Here is a 25,215-nt window from a genome sequence, read left to right on the forward strand (position 1 = left end):
CACGCTATGAGATAATAACACAACGTTACCAGACAGAGTTGTTTTAGAGGCAAATGCAGAGACTGTTGATGAAAAACTGCACTTGACAGGAACGCGCATCAGCTGTTTTGCATGAATTTCCCTCTAAAACAACTCTGTCTGGTAACGTTGTGTTATTATCTCATAGCGTGGTGAATGTGCAGGTCACAACTTGTCCACCAGAGCGTTTTGGAGTTGTTGGATTGTGTATTTGATGAGTTTGATGAGGGAAACCAAGAAATCCCATGAGCCTCCGTAGCGTAGCTCTGAGCAGCTCGCAGCTCTGCTCCGCCGTTCTACAAATAGCTTGCACCGACAATTAAAGGTAACGAACCTACTGCTATGACTATAGGGATTATGGCAATGGACCAATTTGCCAAAAATGTTGAACAATCCCTTTAAGCAGCATTTAAATTCAAACCCGGGACAGAATCACTGCGACGTGGATGAAAACATGTTGGCAACAGCAACAAAAAAAAAAAAAACCCCAAAAAAGGAAACGAAACAACAAAAATAAAGAGAAAGAGAAAGTCGACAGAGAGAAATGAACAAACTAAACAGTACACAGAGTAAATAAACCAGCGTCAGCTCGCAGCAGCTGCTCTGATCCGATCCGATCTGATCCCAGTACATCCATCCAGTAAAAAGGACAAACAGGAAACGTGACGTAGTAGGTCCCAACACATGTATCCAGTAAGAGTCCAGTAAAACCGGTGGAGCAGACAGTCCTGTCCACCTGGTGACCGCTGCCGTGTGGACAGCAGCGCCCTCGTGCACACACACACACCCACACACACCTCCTCCACCCGTCCATAGTCTTTGTCTTTCCACTTCCAGCTGTGCACGAGGTCGACCCCCCCTCCTCCTCTTCCTCCTCCTCTTCCTCCACCACCTCCATCCACCGTCCCTCAGTAAAGGCTCCAGGCCCGTTGATGCTGATGTTGATGCTGTTGCCGGGGGTAGAGTGACGACGACGACGGTGGCGGCGGCGGCGATGAGGCGGTGAGCTCTCCGGGGCCGAGCTGCTTTCCACACACACACATTCAGTCCAGCTTCTCCTTCTGCACCAGCCGCGGGGCGTCGACGAAGTCGCGGCCGTTGAACAGGATCAGGCCGCCCGTCACCACGCTGGCCGTCCCCCAGAACAGCACGTAGGCCAGAGTCTCCGTCCACGTGTCGCCTGAAGGAGGACGAGGAGGAGGAGAGGAGAAGACAATCAGTACGTTTACATGCAGTCAATAACTCTTTCATAACCAGAATATTAGCAATAACCTGGATGCACACAGCCATGTAAACACCAATAACCCTTTTGAAAAACCCAAACTGACCCCTGGGTTACCGGTACTCCTTTTCCAACCCGAATATTTGGTCATGTATACGCCTATCAGGATATCCCCATCGAAAGGAACATTAATTTGTGTTCTGCGCATTTTCTTTTTTTAAAAGTATATATTTTTTGGCTTTTCATGCCTTTATTTGATAGGACAGTTTGAGAGAGACAGGAAATGGGGAGGCAGAGAGAGGGGGAACAACACGCAGGACAGGGCCTGCGTGTCGACGTGGGACTCGAACCGGGGCCGCCTGCAGCGAGGACTATAGCCTCAACACATGGGGCGGGTGCTCTACCAACTGAGCTAAACACCGCCCCGTTCTGCGCATTTTCTATTCACAAGGAATCTTCGTCTTTTGAGTACAGGAACTACTTGTTGTAAACATGTGGCGCGTTTCCACTGCAGGAACCTCCCCCATAGGACCGTTTACAGGAACCTTTACGGGGCCGAACGGAGTCCCTGTCTGGGGGTAGGTACTCGGATCGGCCCTGAAGAAGTCCCGGTGGGGCTTGAAATTTACTCTGTGCCGATTGAGCAGACTCAAAGCACGATCATGTGACGCTAAGAGAAAGCCCCGAATTAAGCGGCATTTTTAAAACCCAACGTTACTAAAGTAGTAAAGAGTAAAGTAAAAGACAAGAGTAGCAGTAGGCCTAGTTAAATAAAAAAGGGAAAAAAAGTGTGATAAATACACGATTGCGGGATTACGAGGCATCGAGACAGCAATCTTTTTTGTTTTGTTTTAGAAAACGTCTATACAGCCGGAAAAAAAACAACAACAAGAGCAGTAAAAAAAAAAAAAAATGCTGCACAACAACCACGCAGTGATCGAAACTGTTGCACGTCGTGTTGCACAAGTTCCTGCCCCCTCCTTTGACCAGGAACTCCTGCAGTGGAAACGCAGCTATGGTGAAACGCAAGATAAAACCACACTGTTGGAGCGAGGAGGAAACAAATCACTTCATAAGTGGTGAAAGACATGTCATCAAAATCACGTCTTTTGTAGATGGTAGAAAGCGAGATCGCCGTGCTGCTGCTGCTGTTTTTGGATACAGGAAGAAGAAGTGGAAATGACGCACATTTTTAATTTTTAAGATCTGATCCAAAATGTGAACAACTGAACGAGCTCTGATCTGGTGTTGTTGGTGTTGAGGTGCAGTTTGTCTTACCGGCCATCAGCAGGCAGATGATGCACATGGAGAAGGCGACCACCATGATGATGGGCAGCTGCAGGAGGAAGAAGACGACAGGAGTCACGTTAAACATGTGTAGTATATTATACACCTTTACTTTTTTGCTTTAATATCATGTATTATGTTCTTCTTTTTATGTGTGCCCTTTTTTGGAACTGAAGGAAAGTGTGAATTGGTGCTCTGCTACATGGACATGTTTTGCTTAGAAGTAAACAGATCGAAGGCAGATGTTATAAGAGAGAAAGACGCACATACATTTATGTTGGATTAGGTGTTAATTAATAGTAATAGATGAGATAATGAGTGACTCTTGTGAAATGTACCCTGGGAGAATTGTGTTTCTTGTCAATCACATTTTTCCTGTGAGAGCCTTTTCTAAGTTTATGTTAGCCTCGTCCAGAGGATGAATGCAAGGTTGTAAAATTCTACAGGCTAGATCCTGTCTCATGTTCATAGACGCAAAACATTAACTGCGTACGTTAAACAGTTACAGGAATTGTTTAGAGTAACAGATACATGGATTGTTCATGTAAATATCGAGCAGTTAATGCCTATTATGGTAAGTTATATCCTTATGTTGGGAGAAGGTGGAGTTTTGGAGTTAGAAAGCATATAAAGTTATGGTTTTGAGCCATAGGGAGAGAGATCTCACATTGGCACCAGAGATGCTTCAGGATTCGGCATTTTTTGTACACTGCTCTTCTTCTTGTTAATAAACTCCTTTTTGAACACAAGTGAAGACGTGTCGGCGCCGGTGATCCCTTCTTTTCATCAACACATCAATATACCACACATGTCGCACAGATAAATAAACCTCATCAGTCCTGAGTTTTTTCTCTCTCTCACCGTCAGGAACTTCCAGTCTTTGGGGTCACGCAGCGGTGTGGTCCAATCGGCTTCGTCCACGGCGTAGTTCCCCAGGAACAGGTCGATGGAGTCCTGCAGCAGATGTTACAGATGTTACAGATGTTACAGATGTTTCCACAGCTGATCAGGTCCAAATAACATGTTTCATTCAAGCATTTGCAAGTGAAGAATCGTCACTACGCATTTACTACGTCGAAACGAAACCAGACGACGTTCAGTTTCACCGTTTACATGATATCATTTTAATTTCTTTCAGTTTAACCCTCCTGTCGTCCTTCTGGGTCAAATTGATCCAATCTGTTCCCCTCCTCCATCCTTCCTTCTTGCCTTCCTTCTTTCCTTACTTCTTCTTCCTTCCTCTTTTGATCCAATTGACCTGGTCTGTTCCCTCCCTCCATCTTTCTTTCCTTCCTTTTTCCCGTCCTTCTTTCCACAATCCCTTTCCTCTCCCTTCCTTTCTTCCTTCCTCCCTTCTTTCCCTTCTTCCTTCTTCTTCCTTCCTTGAGCAAACCTGTTCCCTCCCTCCCTCCATCTTTCTTTCTTTCCTTCCCTTCCTTCTTCTTCCTTTCTTGAACAAATCTGTTCCCTCCATCCATCTTTCTTTCTTTCCATTTTCCCTTCCTGCTTTCCGTCCCTTCTTCTTTCCTTCTTCTTCCTTTCTTGAACAAATCTGTTCCCTCCCTCCATCTTTCTTTCCTTCCCTTTTCCCTTCCTTCCTTCCTTCCTTGAACAAATCTGTTCCCTCCCTCCATCTTTCTTTCCTTCCTTTTTCCCTCCCTTCTTTCCACAATCCTTTCCCCCTCCCTTCCTTCCTTTTTGACCCAATTGACCCAATCTGTTCCCTCCCTACTTCTATCTTTCCTTCCTTTTCCCCCATCTTTCTTTCCTCCCATCCTTCCTTCCTTCCTTCCTTCCTTCCTTCTTCCCCTTCGTCCTTCCTTCCTTGACCCAGGAGGACAACAGGAGGGTTAAGAAAAGGTTTATTCCACCTCTCTGAACTTCTGCTTGTTTATTCTGACTGAGCTGTTTATATGGAGCATTTTCATCTAAACCATTTGGCTCCGCCTCCGTGTAAACCCGACCTTGTGATTGGTCGGTTTGAAACAGGAAGTAGTAGCTAGTAGTTCACTCACCTGTCTGTAGCCGTCAGAGAAGTTGTTTTTGTAATATCGGATCATGGAGTTCCAGCCGTCCATCAGCAGCCCCCACTGGGTCCTCTTCCCCGTCCTGAAACACCAACGACAACGAGTCGATGGCATCAATACGTATCATTGGTGAGATGTGCTTTTATTTTGAAATTCTCCTAGAGCGACTGCTGCAATTTCATATTTCATTTACAAAGACGCGTGTGGGAGTAAATTACTAAAAGAAATATTTAGTTTGAGACTCTAAATAAGATTAACAAATAACAATTTAATGTTCTTTCAGTTTTATTTTATAGAAGGTGAACATTGTAAAGATCAATAAATCTGAATGTTACGAAGTATTAGAGCCAGCCAAAAAAAAAAAAAAAAAGCCAGGCAAAAAAAAAAAAGAGAGAGAAAATATCAAACTACTATAGTCGGTGGTCATCATGGCTGCCTCTACAGATGCCTTGATTAAACTGCACTTCAGAATCGGCTTCAGATAATAAGGAAATTCTCTCTCTTTTGGCTCATAAACACGGTGTGGTCATAAGTATAAGGACGTTGAAGAGACTGTGTCGGATACTTGGTTTGTTTAGGAGGATAAACCAAACAAACTTGGAGGAGGTGGCCGCATTCGTACAAAATGAAATATCTGGAACTGGACAGATGCAGGGAGATCGATGGTTGCAGCTGCTGCAATCCAGAGAGGGTAGATACAGGCCTATGTTGTATCACAAGATACAATAAGGTAATTGATCAAGTTGATTTACAGTTGCACCACTTGGTTGGTTGTGTTGCTGTGGTCAAGCCAGTCAGTTTTCCGCCTGACTTTTTTTTTCTTTTTTTTTAACCTAACTTTTTTTCTTTCCGGATTTTTTATTTTTTTGGCTGGCCCTAATACTCCTTCGTAGAATGTGACATTGTGTAGTGAACTGAGTGACAATAAAAAATTCAAAAGTCTGGTTGAGCTCCGAAATAAAAACGTCAAATCATATTTGCTCTTTGTGATCTGATATGAATGGTAGTGATTGTGTAAACCACACTGCCTCATATTGATCACTGATACCTGAATAAATCAATCAAATCAAACTCATTTCTGGGGCGGTGTTTAGCTCAGTTGGTAGAGCATCCGCCCCATGTGACCCTAACCCCGGTTCGAATCCCGAGCGGCCCTATCCTGTGTGTCACCCCCCCCCTCTGCCTCCCATTTCCTGTCTCTCTCTCTCAACTGTCCTGTCCATTAGAGGTGAAAAAGCCCCAAAAAATATACTTAATTAAATAACTAATTTCTCCTGATATCATAAACTCTGACCTGGTGAAGTCGGTCTTCAAGGCTCCAGTTCCTGCGTACTGCTTCGCACAGGCGTCGGCGTTGTCGGCCCAGGCTGCAGGAGGAGGAGGAGGAGACGGTGAGGAGGTGAGAGGGTGGGTGTGTGTGTGTGTGTGTGTGTGTGTGTGTGTGTGTGTGTGTGTGAAGGAGGAGGAGGAGGAGGAGAAAGAGGAAAATGAAGAGAAGGAGGAAGACAGAGGAGAAAGACGGAGGAGGAAGAGGAGAAGAAAGAGGAGGAGGAGAAAGACGGAGGAGGAGGATGAAGAAGGAGGAGAAAGAGGAAAATGAAGTGAAGGAGGAAGAGAAAGACGGAGGAGGAAGAGGAAGAGGAAAATGAAGTGAAGGAGGAGGAGGAAGAGGAGAAGAAAGAGGAGGAGGAGAAAGACAGAAGAGGAGGAGGAAGAAGGAGGAGAAAGAGGAAAATGAAGTGAAGGAGGAGGAGGAAAGAGGAGAAAGACGGAGGAGGAGGAGGAAGAGGAAAATGAAGTAAAGGAGGAGGAGGAAAGAGGAGGAAAGAGGAGAAAGACGGAGGAGGAGGAGGAAGAGGAAAATGAAGTGAAGGAGGAGGAGGAAGAGGAGAAGAAAGAGGAGGAGGAGAAAGACAGAAGAGGAGGAGGAAGAAGGAGGAGAAAGAGGAGGAAGAGGAGGAGAAAGACGTAGTAGATAGAGGAGGAGAAAGAGAAAAATGAAGAGGAGGAGGAGGAGAAAGACGGAGGAGAAAGAGGAGGAGAAAGACGTAGTAGATAGAGGAGGAGGAGGAAGGAGGAGAAAGAGAAAAATGAAGAGGAGGAGGAGGAGGAAGGAGGAGAAAGAGGAAAATGAAGAGGAGGAGGAGGAGGAGGAGAAAGACGGAGGAGGAGGAGGAAGAGGAAAATGAAGAGAAGGAGGAAGACAGAGGAGAAAGACGGAGGAGGAAGAGGAGGAGAAAGACGGAGGAGGAGGAGAAAGAGGAAAATGAAGAGGAGGAGGAGAAAGAGGAGGAAGAGGAGGAGAAAGACGTAGTAGATAGAGGAGGAGGAAGAAGGAGGAGAAAGAGAAAAATGAAGAGGAGGAGGAGGAGGGAGAAAGAGGAAAATGAAGAGAAGGAGGAGGAGAAAGAGGAGGAAGAGGAGGAGAAAGACGTAGTAGATAGAGGAAAATGAAGAGAAGGAGGAGGAGGAAGAGGAGAAAGACGGAGGAAAAAGATGAGGAAGAGGAGGAAAATGAAGAGCTGTGAGAGGACGGAGACACTGACGACATGAGTGTGTGTGTGTGATGATCTCACCGTTCTTGAACATCTTCTCAAAATCCAGCTGCTCCTCGACCTGCTGACCCACGTGCAGGATGCCCATCTTCTACAGGTGAACAAAACAAACAAACAGATCTCAGACCAGATGTTCAGTCCATCACCTCCTTCTATATCTTTCGAACAGATCTATTTTCCCAATTAAGAACAGGTTGCTCATGTTTTTGATGCAGTGGTTTACTGTTGCCTCCGATGTGTGTTGCTCTTGTTATTGGGGCAGACCCATTTGTGTATTTGTGTACTTGCTCATGTGTATACTTGCTCACATCTACATTTACACAGTATGTAGGTTTATGTGCATTTTCAGTGTAAGTCTATGATAAGTTGGGTGGGGTTTGGGGGTTGGTGAAGTGGGTGAGCAGTGTGCTGTGCTTTGTGTCTCTGTGTGTTTTGTATCATTGTAATAGTATGTCTTGTTTGTGTATTGTTTGCATTGTTTCTGTATAGGGACCCCCTCGAAAACGAGATGCTGCATCTCAAGGGGCTATCCTAAATAAATAAACTTAACATAAACTTAACTTATGTTCGATGACAATGACACTGAAGCTAAAACATCTGGCGCTAAAACATCTGGCGCTCGTTGCTTGGCACCGGTCGTTACCCGTAGCTGCGACTGCAGCGAGCGGCGCGCCAGCAGACTCTGGATCACGTTGGTCCGGTCCAGACAGTCCATGCAGTTGCTCCGGAACGTCCCCTCCTGGTTCAGCATCACCTTCCCGTCGGCGTCCACCAGGAAATACCTGCACACACACACACGCACACACATAAACACACACACACACACAGACACACACACACACGGTGTCAGTTTTGATGTTTACATATCCACCTCTTTCCAAACGTCAAAAACGTAGCCTGTTTTGCCGGTTTTGCTCTTCCAGTGGAATTTTATGTTTACGTTTCCATGGTTTCCGTAGTCGTGGTAAATGCATGGATTTTTTTTTTTTTTTCAATGAAAATCTGTAAAACACATGGATCATCACACTGGTTTTTAACAGTGTAATAGTAGCATTTTTTTTTTAAGTACTTTAATTGCAGTAGCAGACTCTCTGCACTCCTCCCGTTAGCAACGCCAGCCCATAGACCTGCCCAGAGATTTACAACATACATTGTTGTGAATGGACCCAAAGAAACGGCCTATTTTCACGGCCTAAAAGAGGTTTGACCTGAAAAAAAAAATACACAGTTCCATTGTTCGCTATAATATAATTTTTTCCAGCCCTTCAAAGTGCAGGAAAAACACAGTTTTTATTTGGACCTAACCAACTCACGTATCCCTCCGCCCAGCGTTGGCGCCCGCCGATCAGCAGTTGGTTAGGCGTGAAAATAGGCCGTTTCTTTGGGTCCATTCACAACACTGTAGCCTATGTTGTAAATCTCTGGGCAGGGCTATTATGGGCTGGCGTTGCTAACGGGAGGAGTGCAGAGAGTCTTCTACTGCAATTAAAGTACTTAGGGGCTATTTGTAGGTCATACAACCCCACTTTTAAAAAAATGCTACTATCCCCTTAATAGATCCATGCGTTTACCGCAACTATGACAACGACTGAAAACCATGGAAACGTAAATGTACAATTCCACCGGAAATGCAAAACGGGCTTCCGGTTTTGACCATTAGACGACGTTGGGAAACTTGTGGATAAACGATGTGAACGTGAACATGAGAAGTGTTGCAGCGGTTTGTGTCTCTGACCCGAACTCGTCCTGCGTCTCGGCCACGAGGTCGAGGAGCAGCTGCAGACGGTGCCACCGCATCCGGCTGCACTCCTTATGGAAGTCAAAGGCCACGTACCTGCAGGAGGAGGAGAGGAGGAGCAGACGTGAGGAGGAGGAGGAGGAGGAGGAGACTAGAAGAGGAGGAGGAGGAGGAGGAGGAGGAGGAGGAGGAGGAGGAGCTGAGGGTGTAGGAGGAGGAAGAGGAGGAGGATGGAGAAGGAAGAAGAGGAGGAGGAGGAGGATGGAGGAAGAAGAGGAGACATGAGGCTGTGAAGGAGCTGAGGATGGAGAAGGAGGAGAAGGAGGAAGAAGGAGGAGAAAGAGAAGGAAGAGGTGGAGAAAGAGGAGACAGAGGAAGAGGGAGGAGAAAGTGGAGGATGAAGAGAAGGAGGAGGTGAAGGAGGAAGAAGGAGGTGGAGAAAGAGGAGGAGGAGGAGGAAGAAGGAAGAGAAAGAGGAGAAGGAGGAAGAAGTAGGAGGAGGACGAAGGAAGAGAAAGAGGAGGAGAAAGAGGAGGATGAAGAGAAGGAAGAGAAAGAGGAAGAGAAGGAGGAGATAGAGAAGGGGGAAGAAAGAGGAGGAAGGAGGAGAAAGCGAAGGCGGAGTAGGAGAAAGAGGAGGAGGAAGAAGAAGAAGGAGGACAAAGAGGAGGAGAAGGATAAGGAGGAAGAAGGAGAAAGAGAAGGAGGAGGTGGAGAAAGAGGAGACGGAGGAAGAAGGAGGAGAAAGAGGAGGATGAAGAAAGAGGAAGAAGGAGGAAGGAGGAGATAGAGGGGGAGGAGGAAAGAAGGAGGAGAAAGAGGAGGATGAAGAGGAGGAGGAGGAGAAAGAGGAGGATGAAGAGAGGGAGGAGGAGGAGAAAGAGGAGGATGAAGAGAGGGAGGAGGAAGAAGGAGGAGAAGGAGGAGAAAGAGGAGGATGAAGAGAAGGAGGAGGTGAAGGAGGAAGAAGAAGGAGGAGAAGGAGAAAGAAGAAGGAGGAGAAAGAGGAGAAGGAGGACGAAAGAAGAGGAGGAGGAGGAGGAAGAAGGAGGAGAAGGAGGAGGATGAAGAGGAGGAGGAGGAGAAAGAAGAGGATGAAGAGGAGGAGGAGAAAGAGGAGGAGGAGGAGGAGGTCGAAGGAAGAGAAAGAGGAGGAGAAAGAGGAGGATGAAGAGAAGGAGGAGGAGGAGGAAGAGGAGGAGAAGAAGGAGGAGGAGGAGGAGGTGCTGTTACTTGATCATGCCGTTCCCCAGACTAGACACCATCTTGTCGAAGGCCAGTTCCAGAGGTTTCTCTGAACCTTTCTGGTTGATCTGAGAGAAAAACAACAATAAACAGCAACAAAGTGAGAAATTGATGTAAACAAACATGTTATTATTATTATTATTATTATTATTATTAATATTATTATTAATATTATTATTATTATTAATGTTATTATTATTATTATTATTATTATTATTATCTTCAGGTTTTTGCTCTCACCAGGTTGAGAATAACTTGTCGTCCATAGAGAATAATCTGTGAGTCAAAGTGTCTCTGGAAACCGTCGAGCTACGGAGAGAGAGAGGAGACACACTGTCAGAGACACACACACACACACACACACACACACACACACACACACACACACACACACACACGGAGGTGGAGAAGGACTTACATGGTTCACGGTTTTGTTGATCTGTGGTTTGGGTTTGTATTTCAGGTTCGGCCTCTGGGACCAGTAGAACGGGATGGAGCCTCTGGTCTGAGGGAGGGAGAGAGAGAGAACTTTTTTATATATATTTATTTTATTTTTTATTTTTTTCCTTTTTTTTACTTATTTATTCTATAATATTACTAATTAAAGCAGAAGTAAGCGATATTTTTGTGTTAATATAAGTAAATAGTTATATCTTCCGACAGCAATCACTTACATAGAGTGTTTGGTCTGAAACACGGGTCTGTCAGTCACTCTGCTCTGCTCTGAGCCGAAGAGAAAACATTTATCGTATCCTACAGTTTTTATCCAATGAGGAGAGAGAACGGCATGCAGGGCTGTGTGTGCAGCCAAGGGATGCGCGTGAATGTGGTGACTTACTGTAGGGACGAGGACTGTTATGGTGCGTTCAAGGAAACTCGTGTTTTTCCGACCTGTGAAGTGGTACCAGTTCGATCTGGTGCGAGTTCACGGGTCGGAAGTTACGAGTGGCCGTTATAGTGACTTTCACAGGTAAAACAGGTCGGAAAAACACGAGTGGGTTGCCTGGAACGCTACAAAGTCGTACAAAGTTGTGACTTGAAGCTGTAATTTACGATTTCAAAAGCCTGCCTGGAACGCAGCATTAGCCAAAACGACCGGACCACTTACTTCTGCTTTAATTAACTATCTATGTATTTGTTTTAACTCTGCTGTCCCAATGCTTTGGCTATATTGTATATCAGAGTCATGCCAATACAGCAAATTGAAATTGAAATTGAATTGAGAGAGTAAGTTGATGCTCCACATACAGCAGCTTCCTGTCACAGTCACGTAACCTTCGACCACAACTTGAACTAGAAGAAGTTTGTGTTTCGTCTGTTTGCTCTCATGTTTCTGTCCTGTTGTAATGTTCCAGCTGACTGTTTTGCACCTTTTTTTTTTTTTTTTTTTTTTTCTTACACAGTTGTTTCCTAAAGTCAAGATTTCCAGATTTCTTTCTTGTCATTTCACAGTTTTACCACTCAGGTACAAAGTAGAACAAAATTTTGTTGCCACTGGCTCAACATACACAATACAAAATAAATATTGAAATAAAATCTAACTAAGACAGATATAAGGATGACTGAAATGAATGAATGAAACGACAACCTTTATGTATTGGAGAAAAACACTGAATGGATGATGAGTGGATTGATAAAAACGCACCTCTAAGTGTGATTGTGTTACACTGGTCAAATTCAAGCACTTTTTAAGGTTTGTTTTCAGGCTTTTCAATCAACTTACAGCTGTTATAAAGTATATACTATATATATATATTTTTTTAAGTCAAGGCCAGCTTAATTTGAGGTATTTTATACTATTCAACAAACATCATTATTTGCTAACAGAGATGCTGCCAAAAAACAAGAAAAATAGTGCAGAGATAAAAAGAGGGAAGTTTTGGCAATAACAAAAACTTGGGATGAAGATTTAATATAGTTTAATGTTTGTTTTCATTTTTTTTGGGTTGCTATAGAGTGAATTACTTACCGGTAATCATTTATTTACTTGAGTTATGATATGAATGTATGGTGCATGTATTAAAAGTTGAGGGATATGTAGTATGCACATACTGATTACATGTTTTTAATATTTCTATGTCTTTAAATATATGTTTTGTAGATGTATGTTGAATATGTGTTGTTATATATACTCAGAATTATTAATTGAATTGAATTGAACTTCATTGAAATGAGTTTGTCCCAGCAGCACAGGAATAAAAAGCAAAACAATACATAAATACACACTTTGTACCACATTGACATAGGTGGTATTTTGCTATAAACAACCAAAATTGTGTTTTGTAACAGAAGAATGAAGAGGAAGGAAAACACATCGTAGGTTTCATGTTTCACAATGTGTCACTCGTCTGTGAATATGAAAACGATTTCATGGTGTTTGTGGTTTTGCTGGTTGTCTGAAGCTGTTTGGTGTGAAATAGATACAAACACAAACACTTTTCACACCTTGAAAACACAACACTGTAATGTGTTGTGTTGTCTGTACAGTTGTTTTTGCTCTCTGTGTATTTTTTCATGTCTCTTCTAAACTTCTTTTGTTAAATCGTCACTCAAACAGACGTGACTCAGACTGAAGACCGTAGATCGCTGCGTCTCTGACTCACCTGGACGAACGAGGCCTTGGCGCTGTTGAACTGGACGATCTGCTCCGTCTCCACGTAGTTTGCAGCGTGACCTTCAGAGTCGATGCCTGCAGAGACAAAGACATGTTTTCATTCATGCAGCATTCACAGTTTCATAGCGATGGACTGTGTTTTATTTTGGTCTTTGAGCTTGTTTAAGTTAAGTTAAGTTAAGTTAAGTTAAGTTAAGTTAAGTTAAGTTAAGATTCCTTTATTTGTCCCACAGTGGGGAAATTTACATTTGTGCAGCAGCAGCAAATAGCAACAGGATAAAAGAGAAAAAACAGAATGAAACAAGAGGAATATAAATATCACACAATAATAATTTATATAAAAAGAAAAATGATAAAAAAGTGCAGTAGCCTAGTAGCCTAGTTTGGATCGATTGTCTTTTTCCCCCCATTATTATAACATAACTCAGTGGTTCTCAAACTTTTTTTCATCAAGGACCCCTAAACTGACACAAATTAAACCCCGGACCCCCCCATTGGACAATATTTTAGAGCTGCAACACTTAATCAACTAAAACGCACAATAATCGATTAAAATTAAATGAATCGTCAACTATTTTAATAATCGAATAATTGATTCAGGTTTTTTTTTTTTTTTACAAGTCCAAATTCTCTGATTTCAGCTTCTTTAATGTGAATATTTCTGGTTTCTTTGCTCCTTTATGAGAATAAACTGAATATGTCTTTGGTTTGTGGACAAAACAAGACATTTGAGGATGTCATCTGGAGGTTTGAGAAACACTGATTGATATTTTTCAACATTTTTTAACATTTTATTGACCAAACAACTAATTAATTAATTAGTATTTTAAATAATCAACAGATTAATCTACTGTATAATGAAAATAATTGTAAGTTGCAGTCCTTCAAAATTCTGAAACAAACACCAGAAAAACACAAATATTTTTTCTGAGACTAAATAACGTTGCAAAAAAGTCTCTGCGTCCTCAGCAGAAGTCACAGCGTTGATTACACTGCAAAAACTCAAAATCTTACCAAGAATATTTATCTTGTTTCTTGTCAAAATGTCTCTATTTTAGTCAAAACTAATCTCTTTTCCACTTAAAATGAGACTCATCACCTAAAAATTAACTTGTTTTTAGACAGTTTTCACTTGTTTCAAACTAATTTTCAGTTGAGGTACAGTAAGTAGAAAAATCTGACAGTCAAAGCAAGTTCTTTTGTGCTTGTAATAATTGATATATGGCTAAGCCCCGCCCCCTCCACTCACTCGGACATGGCAGCTGTCACAGTAGGAGACATTTCACAGGAGGCAATTGATGGTTTTTGGAGACAGAAAGATTAAACATCATCTCGAAGTCACCAGAACTTAACTTTACTTTACTGCTATGGCTGCCGTTTGTGATACTGGCTAACATCTAAACATCTCTGACAATATGTTGCCTCAAATACGTTGTTGACTTAACTTAGAACAGATGTAGACATCCTTGTTAATTTTATCCACGTTTAGTTGGTGTTGTGGTCTACAGCATAACTTTATCCAGAGCAGACACTTCTCTCGGTTCAGATGTGGCTTGGGAAAAGGTTAAAAAAAATCCACCCCGTCACCCAGCCTCTCGGGATACCTAGTGTTGGAGTTGCATGTACCCCATGAACACCGTTTGACCATTTTAAAACTTAAAATGTCAAGAAAAAACATATAAAAACTAATGAAAACTGACTAACTGCAATGCATTTCAATGGACGTGGAAGCAGAGAATGTCCGAGTGTATGGGCTAGCTATGCGCACTGTGATTTGCTCATCGTGTTTGGGGGCGGGGCTTAGCCATAGGTCAATTGAAAAATATGCTTGAAAAAAGTAAAAAGTGTCTAAAAACAAGCTACTTTTTATATGATGAGTCTTATTTTAAGTATCATTAAATCTGTTTGGACTAGAAATGACATTTTGACTAGAAATAATACAAATATTCTTGGTAAGATTTTGAGTTTTTGCAGTGTAATCAACGCTGTGACGTCTGCTGAGGACGCAGAGACGGACCCAGCGGACATGAGACACGTGAGCGTCCTCTGAAGTGGGCGGGGCCGTCACCTCTGATGTAGTAGCGGACGCCGGCTCTGAAGCAGCTCCTCCTGGAGATGATGCTCCAGTCAAACACCTTCCCGTTGATGCAGCTGGACTTCATGATGATGACTGGTTCAACCGACGAGTCAAGGAGCCGACACGGAGTCATATTTAAATAATAAAATATTAATATCTGAACGACTGACGTTGTTTTTCCTGCAGCTGGTCGAAGATAAAACTACAAGTGAAGCCGTAAAGACTGAGATAAACTGGAAGCACATTATTTACTGCTTCCCTCTGATAACGACAGGTTACTGAGTTTAGTTACTAAAACACTACTGACTGTGTTACAAGTCAGACAGGAGAAAGGATACAGCCGTGGATGACAGGATACACAAACTTGTGCAGCTGGAAGATGAGAGAAGAGTTCATTAAACAAAAATAATGAAAATATTTATTACAAAAATAGAGATTTTTTCATTTAAGTGTCTGGTTGAGCTCAGAAATTTAAAAAAATCCTATATTAAAAATAAAAATGTAATTGACTGCTGCACTTTAGAGACTGTGCAATATTGAATTGTATTGTCTTATTGTTGTTGATTGTGTGTCTTTCTTTTTTATCTTCACTGATGTTTTTAACCACATGGAGGTTTGCATTTGAATTTCGTTTATACCTTGGTATGAATGACAATAAAGGAATTCAATGGGCTCTATGCACAGCTCCACTACTTCCTGAACTTAATGCTACTCCTTCATTTCCTGTCTTACATTATTGGACCAACTAATTAAACCAGGTGTGCCTGACCACTGTTGTGAGGTCAGACACACCTGGATTAATCAATTGGTCCAATAATGTAAGACAGGAAATAAACGAGCTGGCTTATTTCAGGAAGTTGTGGAGCTGTGCATAAAGCCAATTGTATTGTATAAACATAAAATTTCTGTCCATTGAATCAATATAATATAATATCATAATAAAAAACTTGAAACATCGGAATCGAACCTGCGACCCACAACATCAGTCTCACCTCTGGCTGAGCCATGAACTCTCTCAACAGGTGTCCGTTCCACACAAACCGCTGGTCCGCCTGCAACAAGACAGAGAACACACGTTAATAATACAGATGTTAAAACAGAGACAAACACCTGGGCAGATGTCAGTTTGATTCACAATAAAATAATTAAAAACACTTCTGATTTGGTATTTAAAGGGATAGTTCCCCCCAAAATTCAAATTGCACTCATTATCTACTCACCCTCATGTCGACTAAGGGCTGGGAGAAGTTTCAGAGTCCTCCGTGGCTTCTCTGAGTTACAAAAAAATTAAATAAGTCTATATTTCAAGCTTGAAATATAGACTTATTTAATTTTTTTCGGAACAATTTCGCATTTCGGGGCTTCAATACAAGACGGACATTACATACGAGCAGCATGGAGGTATTTGGATGTTTTTTGGTGTGTCTTTTTGTTACGAAGACAGTTGGTATCCATTCACAACCGTTATATGGACATGCACTGCTACGCCGAGACCCCCTGTAACTCAGAGAAGCCACAGAGGACTCTGAAACTTCTCCCAGCCCTTAGTCGGCATGACGGTGAGTAGATAATGAGTGCAATTTGAGTGAATTTTGGGTGAACTATCCCTTTAACTCCACATTAGACTGTATGTATGTACTGTAATAATGTATATAAAGTGTATAACGTGTGTCCGACCCTCTCCAGCAGGCTCATCTCCTGGAACTCGGGGCTGGTGTTGGCGAGTCGCTGCAGCGTGTGCGTCAGGTCGTAGTCTGTGGCGAAGTAGAAACCGTCCGTGTGAAGGACGCTGTTGATCATGGACAGGAAGGTTTTATTGTCCTGCATCTGAAACAAGAACAGAAACAACATGTTTGAGACAAAAGGATCAATATAGGGACACATTTTTATTCATGTGTGATGTAGTTAATTCTCTATTCAGAAAATACAAGTTATTGGACAGCTGTACTTGGTTTGAGTTAAGTTTTACTCATTTCAGCTTAGTTGACACAACCCATATTCCAATAATTATTATTATGAAACTTATGTTTAATGGGAATTAAACTGCTTTGTGTTGTTACATGGACACTCTGACTCATTTAGTTGTTTTAGCACTTTTCTATGATTATATACAGTATTTTGGGATGATTGTAGTGTTTTTCTATTGTGTGATTTGTCTGTCATGATGTCTATTGCGTTGTTGTTATTTTATTGGGATTGCCGAGTTCCCGTCTGCACAGCAAATTTACCGTTTGGTACTAATAAAGAAACCTTGTTTAATTGTAATGTGTTATTCTTGATATACGACCACAGGAAGTGACTTGGACCTCCATCAGTTCAACAGATCTAGATCGGCTTCTGTGTAAGAATCAATATCCACACTGGCTTTGTTCAGAAAACAACTGAAAAAAATCTTTCTTTAGTTAAGATTTGTAACACTTCTAGATCTGTCAATTTGTACCTTTCATTTTTCATTTCATTTTTATGTACTTTTTTTTTTTTCATTAATTCAGCATCTTTCATTTTTCTTTTTTCTTTTCTAATTTTTGTTTCTGTATTATCTTCTTACTTTGAAGACCACCGCTGATGTTTTTTTAGGGGAGGTATTTTCATATGCGTTTTTTGGCTTCCACCTCACCTCCACAATGTTTAATTTCACTATTTTCATTGTTCATGCAGGTTATATAACAGGGGTGGGAATCTTTTACTATCTCACGATTCGATTCGATTCTGATTTTTGGGGCTACGATTCAATTCAAAATCGATTTTCGATTCAAAACGATTTGATTCATAATGATTTCTGCTTCAGTCTATCGGTGTGCAAAGGATCCTCATGATCTACTCCAGTCTGCTTTGCAAGACAGAATGACTAAAGTGTCTTTTTCACATTTATTGAGTTTTAAACATTTATCCATGCTTAGATGGAATTGTTGAAACTGTTGCATAAAAGCAATATCACATATTGCTTAAGTAACAAAATTTAAATTGCCTCTTTATTTTTTTTTAAATAGTGCAGTTAAACATGCTGCCTTTTAAATTCTAAGGAAATGGATTTTCCTTAGAATTTGTTTCATTTTTTCATTTTTTAAAATCGTTTTTGGGACATTTTATATCGATTCTGAATTCTGATGAGAATTGCGATTCTTATGTGAATCGATTTTTTGGCACACCCCTATTATATAATGTGCAAATAAAAAACTAAAAGTAAAAAACTTAAAGAAAAGATAGAGCGATCGATCGTCCTTGGACCTGATGAGGCCACATCTGGACAGTTGTTTTTCTGAATACCTCCAATACAAACTACAGTATCGGAGCTTTAGGTACACGTCAGTTCAACACCTGAACCATGTGTGGTATCTTCATCAGGCCACTCCCTCCCTCCCTCCCTCCCTCCCTCCCTCACATTACCGTGTGAGTGTCGACCAGGTGGTTTATCACTCAGGCCTCTGCTACCACCTGCAGGATGCTGGTCCTACCTGGTTGTCTGTCAGGTGAAGTATCGTCTTCTTGTAGGAGACGATGTCGAAGTCCAGAGCCTTCCACACGGCGTGGCCCAGCAGGTCCCCGACCTTCTGCTTCTTGGTGATCACCACCAGGTACATACCTGAGACAGAGCAGCACACGGGTGAAGGAAGACACCAACAACAACAACCAGTGTGTTCCCAAACAATGAAAGATGTTGGAAAACACTGTTCTACATCACTGCCAGTACTGTAGGTGCGCAATGCTGGATGTTTTCTAATAACAATTGTAAGATAGCTGAGGGTACTAAATCAAGCTGAGACATAAGCCGCATTTCCACTGCAGGAGTTCCTGGTAAAGGGAGGGGGTAGGAACTTCTACAGGAACTCGGCCCTCTCGGTGGCCGTGTCTCCACTGCAGACAGGACCCACCGGGCTCTGATGGCGACGTGCAACAGTTTTGATCACTGCGTGGTCGTTGTGCAGCGTTTTTTTTTTTTTTTACTGCTCTTGATGTTGTTTTTTCCTGTCAGTATAGACGCTTTCTTAAAAAAAAAATGCCGTCTCAATCGTCACGTAATCCCGCAATCGCCTATTTACCACTCTTTTTTTTATTTTTTACCAGGCCTACTGCTACTCTAGTCTTTTACTGAGTTTATTCTCAATTTTTTCCGGCCGTTTTTCTGTTTTTAGTAACGTTGGGTTGTAAAAACGCATCTTATTTTGGGGCTTTCTCTTAGCATCACATGATCCTGCTTTGAGTCTGACCAATCAGCACAGAGTAAATCTCAAGCCCCACCAGGACTTGTCAGGGCCGATCCGAGTACCGACCCCCAGGCAGGGACTCCGTATGGCCCTGTAAAAGTTCCTGTAAATGGCCCTGTGGGGGAGGTTCCTGCAGTGGAAACACGCACCAACGGGGCTGGCCCCGTAAAATTACCCCGAAGTTCCTGCAGTGGAAATGCGCCTATAATTGTAAAAGAGTACTAAGAGACTGAGTAATGCCAGACAATAAGACGAGGCTGTTGTTCACTTAAGATGGACCAATATGGACACGTGTACAGACACACATGTGATCTGTTTTGACTGTCTGGAACTGGACTGCAGGTCTGTACTACTATCTGCTGTTATATCATGGTATGTTGGACTGTCAAAAGAGAAAAAGAAGAGAATGTATTCTGAGGGTACCAGGGGCGGGACTAGATAAACTTTTGCTTCTCCCGCTTTCCCTTTCGGCCATGTTGCTGTATTTGTATTACTTAAACTGAGATGATGTGTGATGAAGTCTGATTTAATTAACGTGTCCGAAATGAATAAATAAATAAAAGCCCAGCTCTCAACCAGCTGATGGTTGGACCATGATCCTCCTCTACAAGCTGAGCTCACCTGCCACCAGACGGATGGTCCCCATGAGTCCACATATCGGCCTGCTCTCCGCTGACGCCGGGACGTCCCTCCTCACTGAGGAAACACAACAACACATCAGGCGTCTTAACGACCTCAAGAACATCACGAGAAACTGTGACGATCACTTTATGTCAACATGGACTATGAATCTTAACATTATAACATTATAACCTTTATTTAAACTCTGAAAAATATTGAGGAGCAACCTCATTTACAATATAGCTGAGACAAATCACAAAACGTTTGAAACATACATAAGCATATCCGAAACACCAAAAAGTCAAAGTGACAAAGATAAATTGAAAACAGAGAAGTCTAGAGTTAAAAACAGGAGCAGTTGGAGGTAAAATAAGATGCAGTTATGGATTTAAATTGTCCTAATGATAAAAGTGTGGTACGTTTCAGATGGTTGGACTTTCCAAATCCAGTGTTAACAGAGGGAACCTGCAGTAACTAGTCCTTTGACCGTGCATGATAAAGACTTGCATTAAAAGATACTAAAGAGTTAATATAGGACGGTAAGAGGCCAGTGAGAGCTTTAAAAATAAATAAAATCCAGTGTCTATCAACTGGAGCTGAGAGCTGCAGCAGCGTCTTGTTTCTAAAACCGACTAAACCGCTGTTGCTGCTGATATTGTGCTTGTGCTTTTACTAAATGTTGCTTGCTAATCACTGAGCTGATATTTGATCACAGCAGGAGGCCAGGTCATATCCACACACACTGCACACACACAGAGATGTAGAGAACAGCTGTAGAAACTCTGGATCACTGATCATCTCTGTGTCTCCTTTTCTTTATTTTGCTGCAGATTTTATTTAAAAACAGATGAAGTTTCCAAGTCTTTACAGACGTCTTCAGTTCGGTATTTGCTTCTCTGTAAGGCCGCTGTTATCCAGGTGATAAACAGGACGTTGTGTTTTAACTTCAGTCTGGTTCCTCCTGCTTTAAATGTTGTCAAATGTCTTTCGATCTTTATCTCTCGGACTGGTAGAGAGCTGCTGAGACGTTCGACCTTCCAACAGGTTTTCCATCTCTGCAGGAAACGTCTGGAGCTGCTATCTATCTGGCCCAGGTCAATAACACCTAGTTCTTCAGTTCCTCTGGTCACCAGGTAGGTAGATCTCAGCTCAGTGACGGTCTAGAGACTCGTCTGGCTGGAGGATCTTTAAAAGCAAACAGGAAGTAGCTGACCAACCACAGTCTCTCTAGAGGTGGACTCACCTGTCAGCGTCATCTCGGTGGAGACTCTGTCGATGGCCAGGACGTCCTCGGACCCATCGTCACAGGCCTCGATGTAGAACTTCTCCGGTGTGGTCCGCCTGCAGAGACCCACACAACAACAACAGCTGTTAGAAACCAACAACCAAGAGCTGTATAGGTACTTTTACCTCTCAAACAGCACCACAGGGACAACACATGTACATTATATAGGCTAAATATAGTACATTTTGTGTGTTTTTTGTCTGTTTAGTTGAATTAATTTCTCATTTAGGGCTAAATGAGAAATCTCATGAAGTTTGAAATGTAATGTGAAGTCAATATTTCAGCTTCTTTTATCTCACATTTGAGACATTTGGTGAAAACAGAATGACAGATAACATTTATGCTCAAAGAGCGATTTCATAAAATTTCATTTTAACTTGTTTTCCACACTTATCTATCAACCTTTATTCATACAATATTCCACTGCTTTTGTAAAGCTACGACTTTCGTACTACAGCCATTTCAAGCACCACAATAGGTTATTCTCATGACTGTAGTAGAGAGACTCATTTTTTTCATGTCTTCACCCAGGATTTACTGGATGAAATTTTACTGATTGTTGTGCAAGTTGTGTAGCCTTCGTCTTGTGTCAGCTTTCTGCTGCCATCTATGGTGTTTTCAATCAGCTGTAGAAGACACTAAAAACATTTTTTTTTCATCCAATCTGTTTTTCTTCTCTTGGTTACATTGTTAGGCTTCCTTATCCATGAAAATATTGGCTTTAATATTTTTTGCTGTGTTCCCCTGGGCCTTTTTTGTCAGTATAGGCCTATACCCCTTGGCTTCAATTGAACCTTCCTCTTGTCAGCTTTCTGCTACCATCTCTGGTGTTAGGGTCAGTTTTGACACACTGAGGAATACGTTGTCGAAACTGGTCTGTGTGTGTTAAGCGCCGACGCAGTTTGCAATAAAAAAACAATGAGAAGGACACGAGTGCTGCTGGCCTTTCTTCTTTTTCTTTAAGTGCAACTTTTGGCCGTGCACCTCTTCAGTTTGTTCCTGAAAGTTTTTTGGAGAGTGCGTGTTTTTCTTTGTTTTAAGGGTCAGTTTTGACCCCAGCTGCTGTCTGTAACTATATCTATTGCACGTCTGTCCGTCCTGGGTGAGGGATCCCTCCTCTGTTGCTCACCCTGAGGTTTCTCTGGTTTTCCCTGTTAAAAGGGTTTTCCATGGAGTTTTTCCTCAGTCGATGTGAGGGTCTAAGGACAGAGGATGTTGTTGTGATGCCATGTAAAGCCCTTTGAGACAAACTGTTTGCAAAAACGGGCTATACAAATAAAATTGCCTTGCCTTGCCTAAAAAACACACTAAAACAATTATTTATGATCCCAGTTGTTTCTCATTTCTTGGTTACATTGTTAGACTTCCTTATCCATGAAAAGGTTGGTTTTGCATTTATGGTTTCAGTTTGAACTCTCATTATTGTTCTTATCGTTATAACTGGGTCAAAATTGACCCTAACACCACAAATGTCATAATTTTAAAGCAGAAGTAAGCGATCCGGTCGTTTTGGCTAACTTCCTGTCAGCCGATGGAGTTAGCAGTCCCCGCCCTCGTCCCTACGTCACCACATTCACGCGCATCCCTTGGCTGCACACACAGAGAGGACCGCCCCTTTATGCCGTTCTCTCTCCTCATTGGATAAAGGTTGTAGGATACAAGGAAAGTTTTCTCCTCGGCTTACAGCAGAGCAGAGTGACTGACAGACCCGTGTTTCGGACCAAACACTCTATATAAGTGATTGCTGTCGGAAGATATAACTATTTAAGACTTCCGCTTACTTCTGCTTTAAACAATTATTTATCATCCCATTTGTTTCTCATTTCTTGGTTACATTGTTAGACTTCCTTATCCATGAAAAGGTTGGTTTTGCACTTATGATTTCAGTTTGAACTCTCATTATTGTTCTTATCGTTATAACTGCGTCAAAATGTCATAATTTTAACCAGAGCATTTTAGAAGTTTGTGAACAATTTTGTTTGTTTGTTTTATTTTGTTTAAATAGAGGTTCCTGACAAAGTGAAAAGGCCTTGATGCTATAACCAGATTCATGTGGTAGCTACTTGTATGCATTTAAAACCTGAAAACACTGGGTATCTCAGGGAACATATAGCTACTGCTACATTATCATTATCAACCAACCACCGACGCTACAGCACCTCCTCCCTCCTCCCTCCTCCAGCTGCAGGCCGGTGCTGCAGCAGCTAATGCTGGAGCAGCAGCTGTTCGAGAGCCAGGCTCAGGTACCGCTGCTGCAGACCAGACGACCCACTGGGCCACATGAGCAGCCGTGTGTCTAGTCTGATTCCGTGCAGCCAGACCCATAGTGTTAGTGGACAGACTATAGGAGACCTGGTCCTGGTCCTGGTCCTGGGGCTGGTCTAGGATCGGGTGGTGGTGTAATAGCACGCCACAGCAGTGATCAGTGACACGGAGGCAGGGTCCGTGCAGCAGCCCGGGGATCCGGTTCGATCCCGGTCCGGACGAGCTGCACTCCGCAGACACACAACAACACACACCGCGGGGATCCACTCTCTATCTCATACACACACACAGACACACACTCTCTCTCCATTAGCACTTACAGGTTGAAGCTCTGATAGGTGCTCGCCATCTTTCCTCCCGTTTGACCTCAGTGACGTGTCAGCGACTCACCGGCTACTTCCGCCTGGGTCGGCGCGCGACGCAGCCTCGAGCCGCGGGATGGCGCTGTCCGCACGCACGCACAGACACACACACACACACACACACACACACACATACACACACTAACACAACAACAATGGGTTATCTGATTATTATGAAATATCAAGAATAAAGTTATGGTTTTAAAAACAAAACCCCATACTGTTAAAATGGATCTCAAACTCTCAGACGGGCATAAGATCATATTTAGTCTTTTACCCATGGAATACCTGACATACTGGGCCAAAGGTAAAATTGGTGTATTTTTTTGACATATGGACTCCATTTTTTTTTATTATGTGGGAAACAAAATCCACAAGGTTGACACCAACTCCTCTGACCAAAATGCAGCAAGCAGAGTGACTATCTCATCCACACCTTTTGGCACTGTGTAAAAAATCAGGAAGACATGGGAGGTATAGGCTACATTAAAAAACGGTTGTCAACAGTTTGCAAGACAAATATTCAGTATTTTCACCAGTAACCTGTATTTTTCAAACCAGTAACCTGTACTTTTCAAAGTAAGAGAAAGATATCTAATGACATGGCAAATCCTTTTCTCATCTTCAGTTTTTCTTCAACATATGAAGCCCCTACAATTCTACCATGTAAAAATGTAACAAAATATTATTTGAATATGGAAAGGGCAGTAAAGGAGGACAACAGTAAAGATTAAAAAAAATGTCCTGCATGCATGGAGTCTAATTTACAATTGCCTGTAAACAACAGCATGCATACATATGATGAAATTAATACAGTAATATAATACTCACAATAATAACAATGCATAAAAACACAGATACATAATAATAATAATAGGCCTAATAATAATAATAAAGTAAACAAAGCACAAGGTTTCTTTGGATGTTTAATTGTGGTGGAGGTTGATAAGAAAAAAACTCCTTGCATTTAATTTATCTGTGACTGTTATGTTATGTTATGTTTATTTATTTGATATGGACATCACAAATACATTAAGACTGTTCCAGTGGACAGTTTAGCACAAGTGCTAATTTTCAACACCAGTCCATAGGCGGCTAGTCTAAGACTGAGGCCACAGCTGTCACACTTTTATACTTATTCAACACCTTGACTCACTGTCTTTAGAAAGTAAAGACCAAGTCCGAAACCTTGGCGTGCTGATAGACTCAGATCTGACCTTCAACAGCCATATCAAATCAGTCACCAAATCAGCCTTTTATTAACTCTTTGCTTCTACTGAAGTTAGCACACTAACATGTGGAGTTCCTCAGGGGTCAGTCCTTGGACCCCTTCTGTTTAACCTGTATATGCTGCCTTTGGGTCAAATTCTACAGAACTCTAATGTCAACTATCATAGTTATGCAGATGACACACAGATATATCTTGCACTGTCTCCAGATGACTGCAGTCCAATAGAGTCATTATGTCACTGTTTAGAGCAAGTCAAAAATTGGATGAGCCAAAATTTCCTTCAGTTAAATCAAGAAAAAACTGAGATCATTGTTTTTGGAAATAAAGAGAAGAGGGTTGCTGTCAGTAAACATCTTGAGTCACTGTCTTTAGAAAGTAAAGACCAAGTCCGAAACCTTGGCGTGCTGATAGACTCAGATCTGACCTTCAACAGCCATATCAAATCAGTCACCAAATCAGCCTT

At 42.1% G+C, this 25,215-nt stretch overlaps 2 protein-coding genes across 2 annotated transcripts in view; one reads left to right on the top strand and one right to left on the bottom strand.

The window, feature by feature from the left end:
- slc6a20 (solute carrier family 6 member 20) overlaps positions 1 to 25,215 on the top strand; it is a 132,300-nt gene that overhangs the window by 36,244 nt on the left and 70,841 nt on the right. The gene's annotated exons all lie outside the window — the stretch shown is intronic.
- Positions 907 to 23,600, bottom strand: LOC146972589 (phosphatidylinositol-3-phosphatase SAC1-B). Its single transcript, XM_085803006.1, has 20 exons — positions 23,480 to 23,600; positions 20,853 to 20,950; positions 19,610 to 19,684; positions 18,239 to 18,366; positions 16,461 to 16,610; positions 15,776 to 15,835; positions 15,122 to 15,155; positions 14,775 to 14,876; positions 12,696 to 12,781; positions 10,511 to 10,597; positions 10,333 to 10,401; positions 10,081 to 10,160; positions 8,845 to 8,943; positions 7,753 to 7,891; positions 7,131 to 7,200; positions 5,849 to 5,921; positions 4,543 to 4,636; positions 3,389 to 3,481; positions 2,519 to 2,576; positions 907 to 1,198 (listed from the first exon to the last, which is right to left on the bottom strand). Exons 1-20 carry the CDS (start codon positions 23,506 to 23,508, stop codon positions 1,062 to 1,064), a joined length of 1,761 nt encoding a protein of 586 aa, XP_085659132.1. The 5' UTR covers positions 23,509 to 23,600; the 3' UTR covers positions 907 to 1,061.

Source organism: Trachurus japonicus, chromosome 16 (genome assembly GCF_045865225.1).
Source record: "Trachurus japonicus isolate A0001 chromosome 16, Traja_1.0".
Taxonomy (NCBI): domain Eukaryota; kingdom Metazoa; phylum Chordata; class Actinopteri; order Carangiformes; family Carangidae; genus Trachurus; species Trachurus japonicus.

Excerpts from the sequence above, each read along its gene's own strand:
- LOC146972589 (XM_085803006.1), bottom strand. The coding sequence starts at position 23,508 with ATGGCGAGCACCTATCAGAGCTTCAACCT. Across the intron at positions 18,367-19,609 it reads GACCATCCGTCTGGTGGCAG|GTATGTACCTGGTGGTGATC; the intron begins GTGAGCTCAGCT and ends GCTCTGTCTCAG. Across the intron at positions 10,402-10,510 it reads TCAACAAAACCGTGAACCAT|CTCGACGGTTTCCAGAGACA; the intron begins GTAAGTCCTTCT and ends CTCTCTCCGTAG.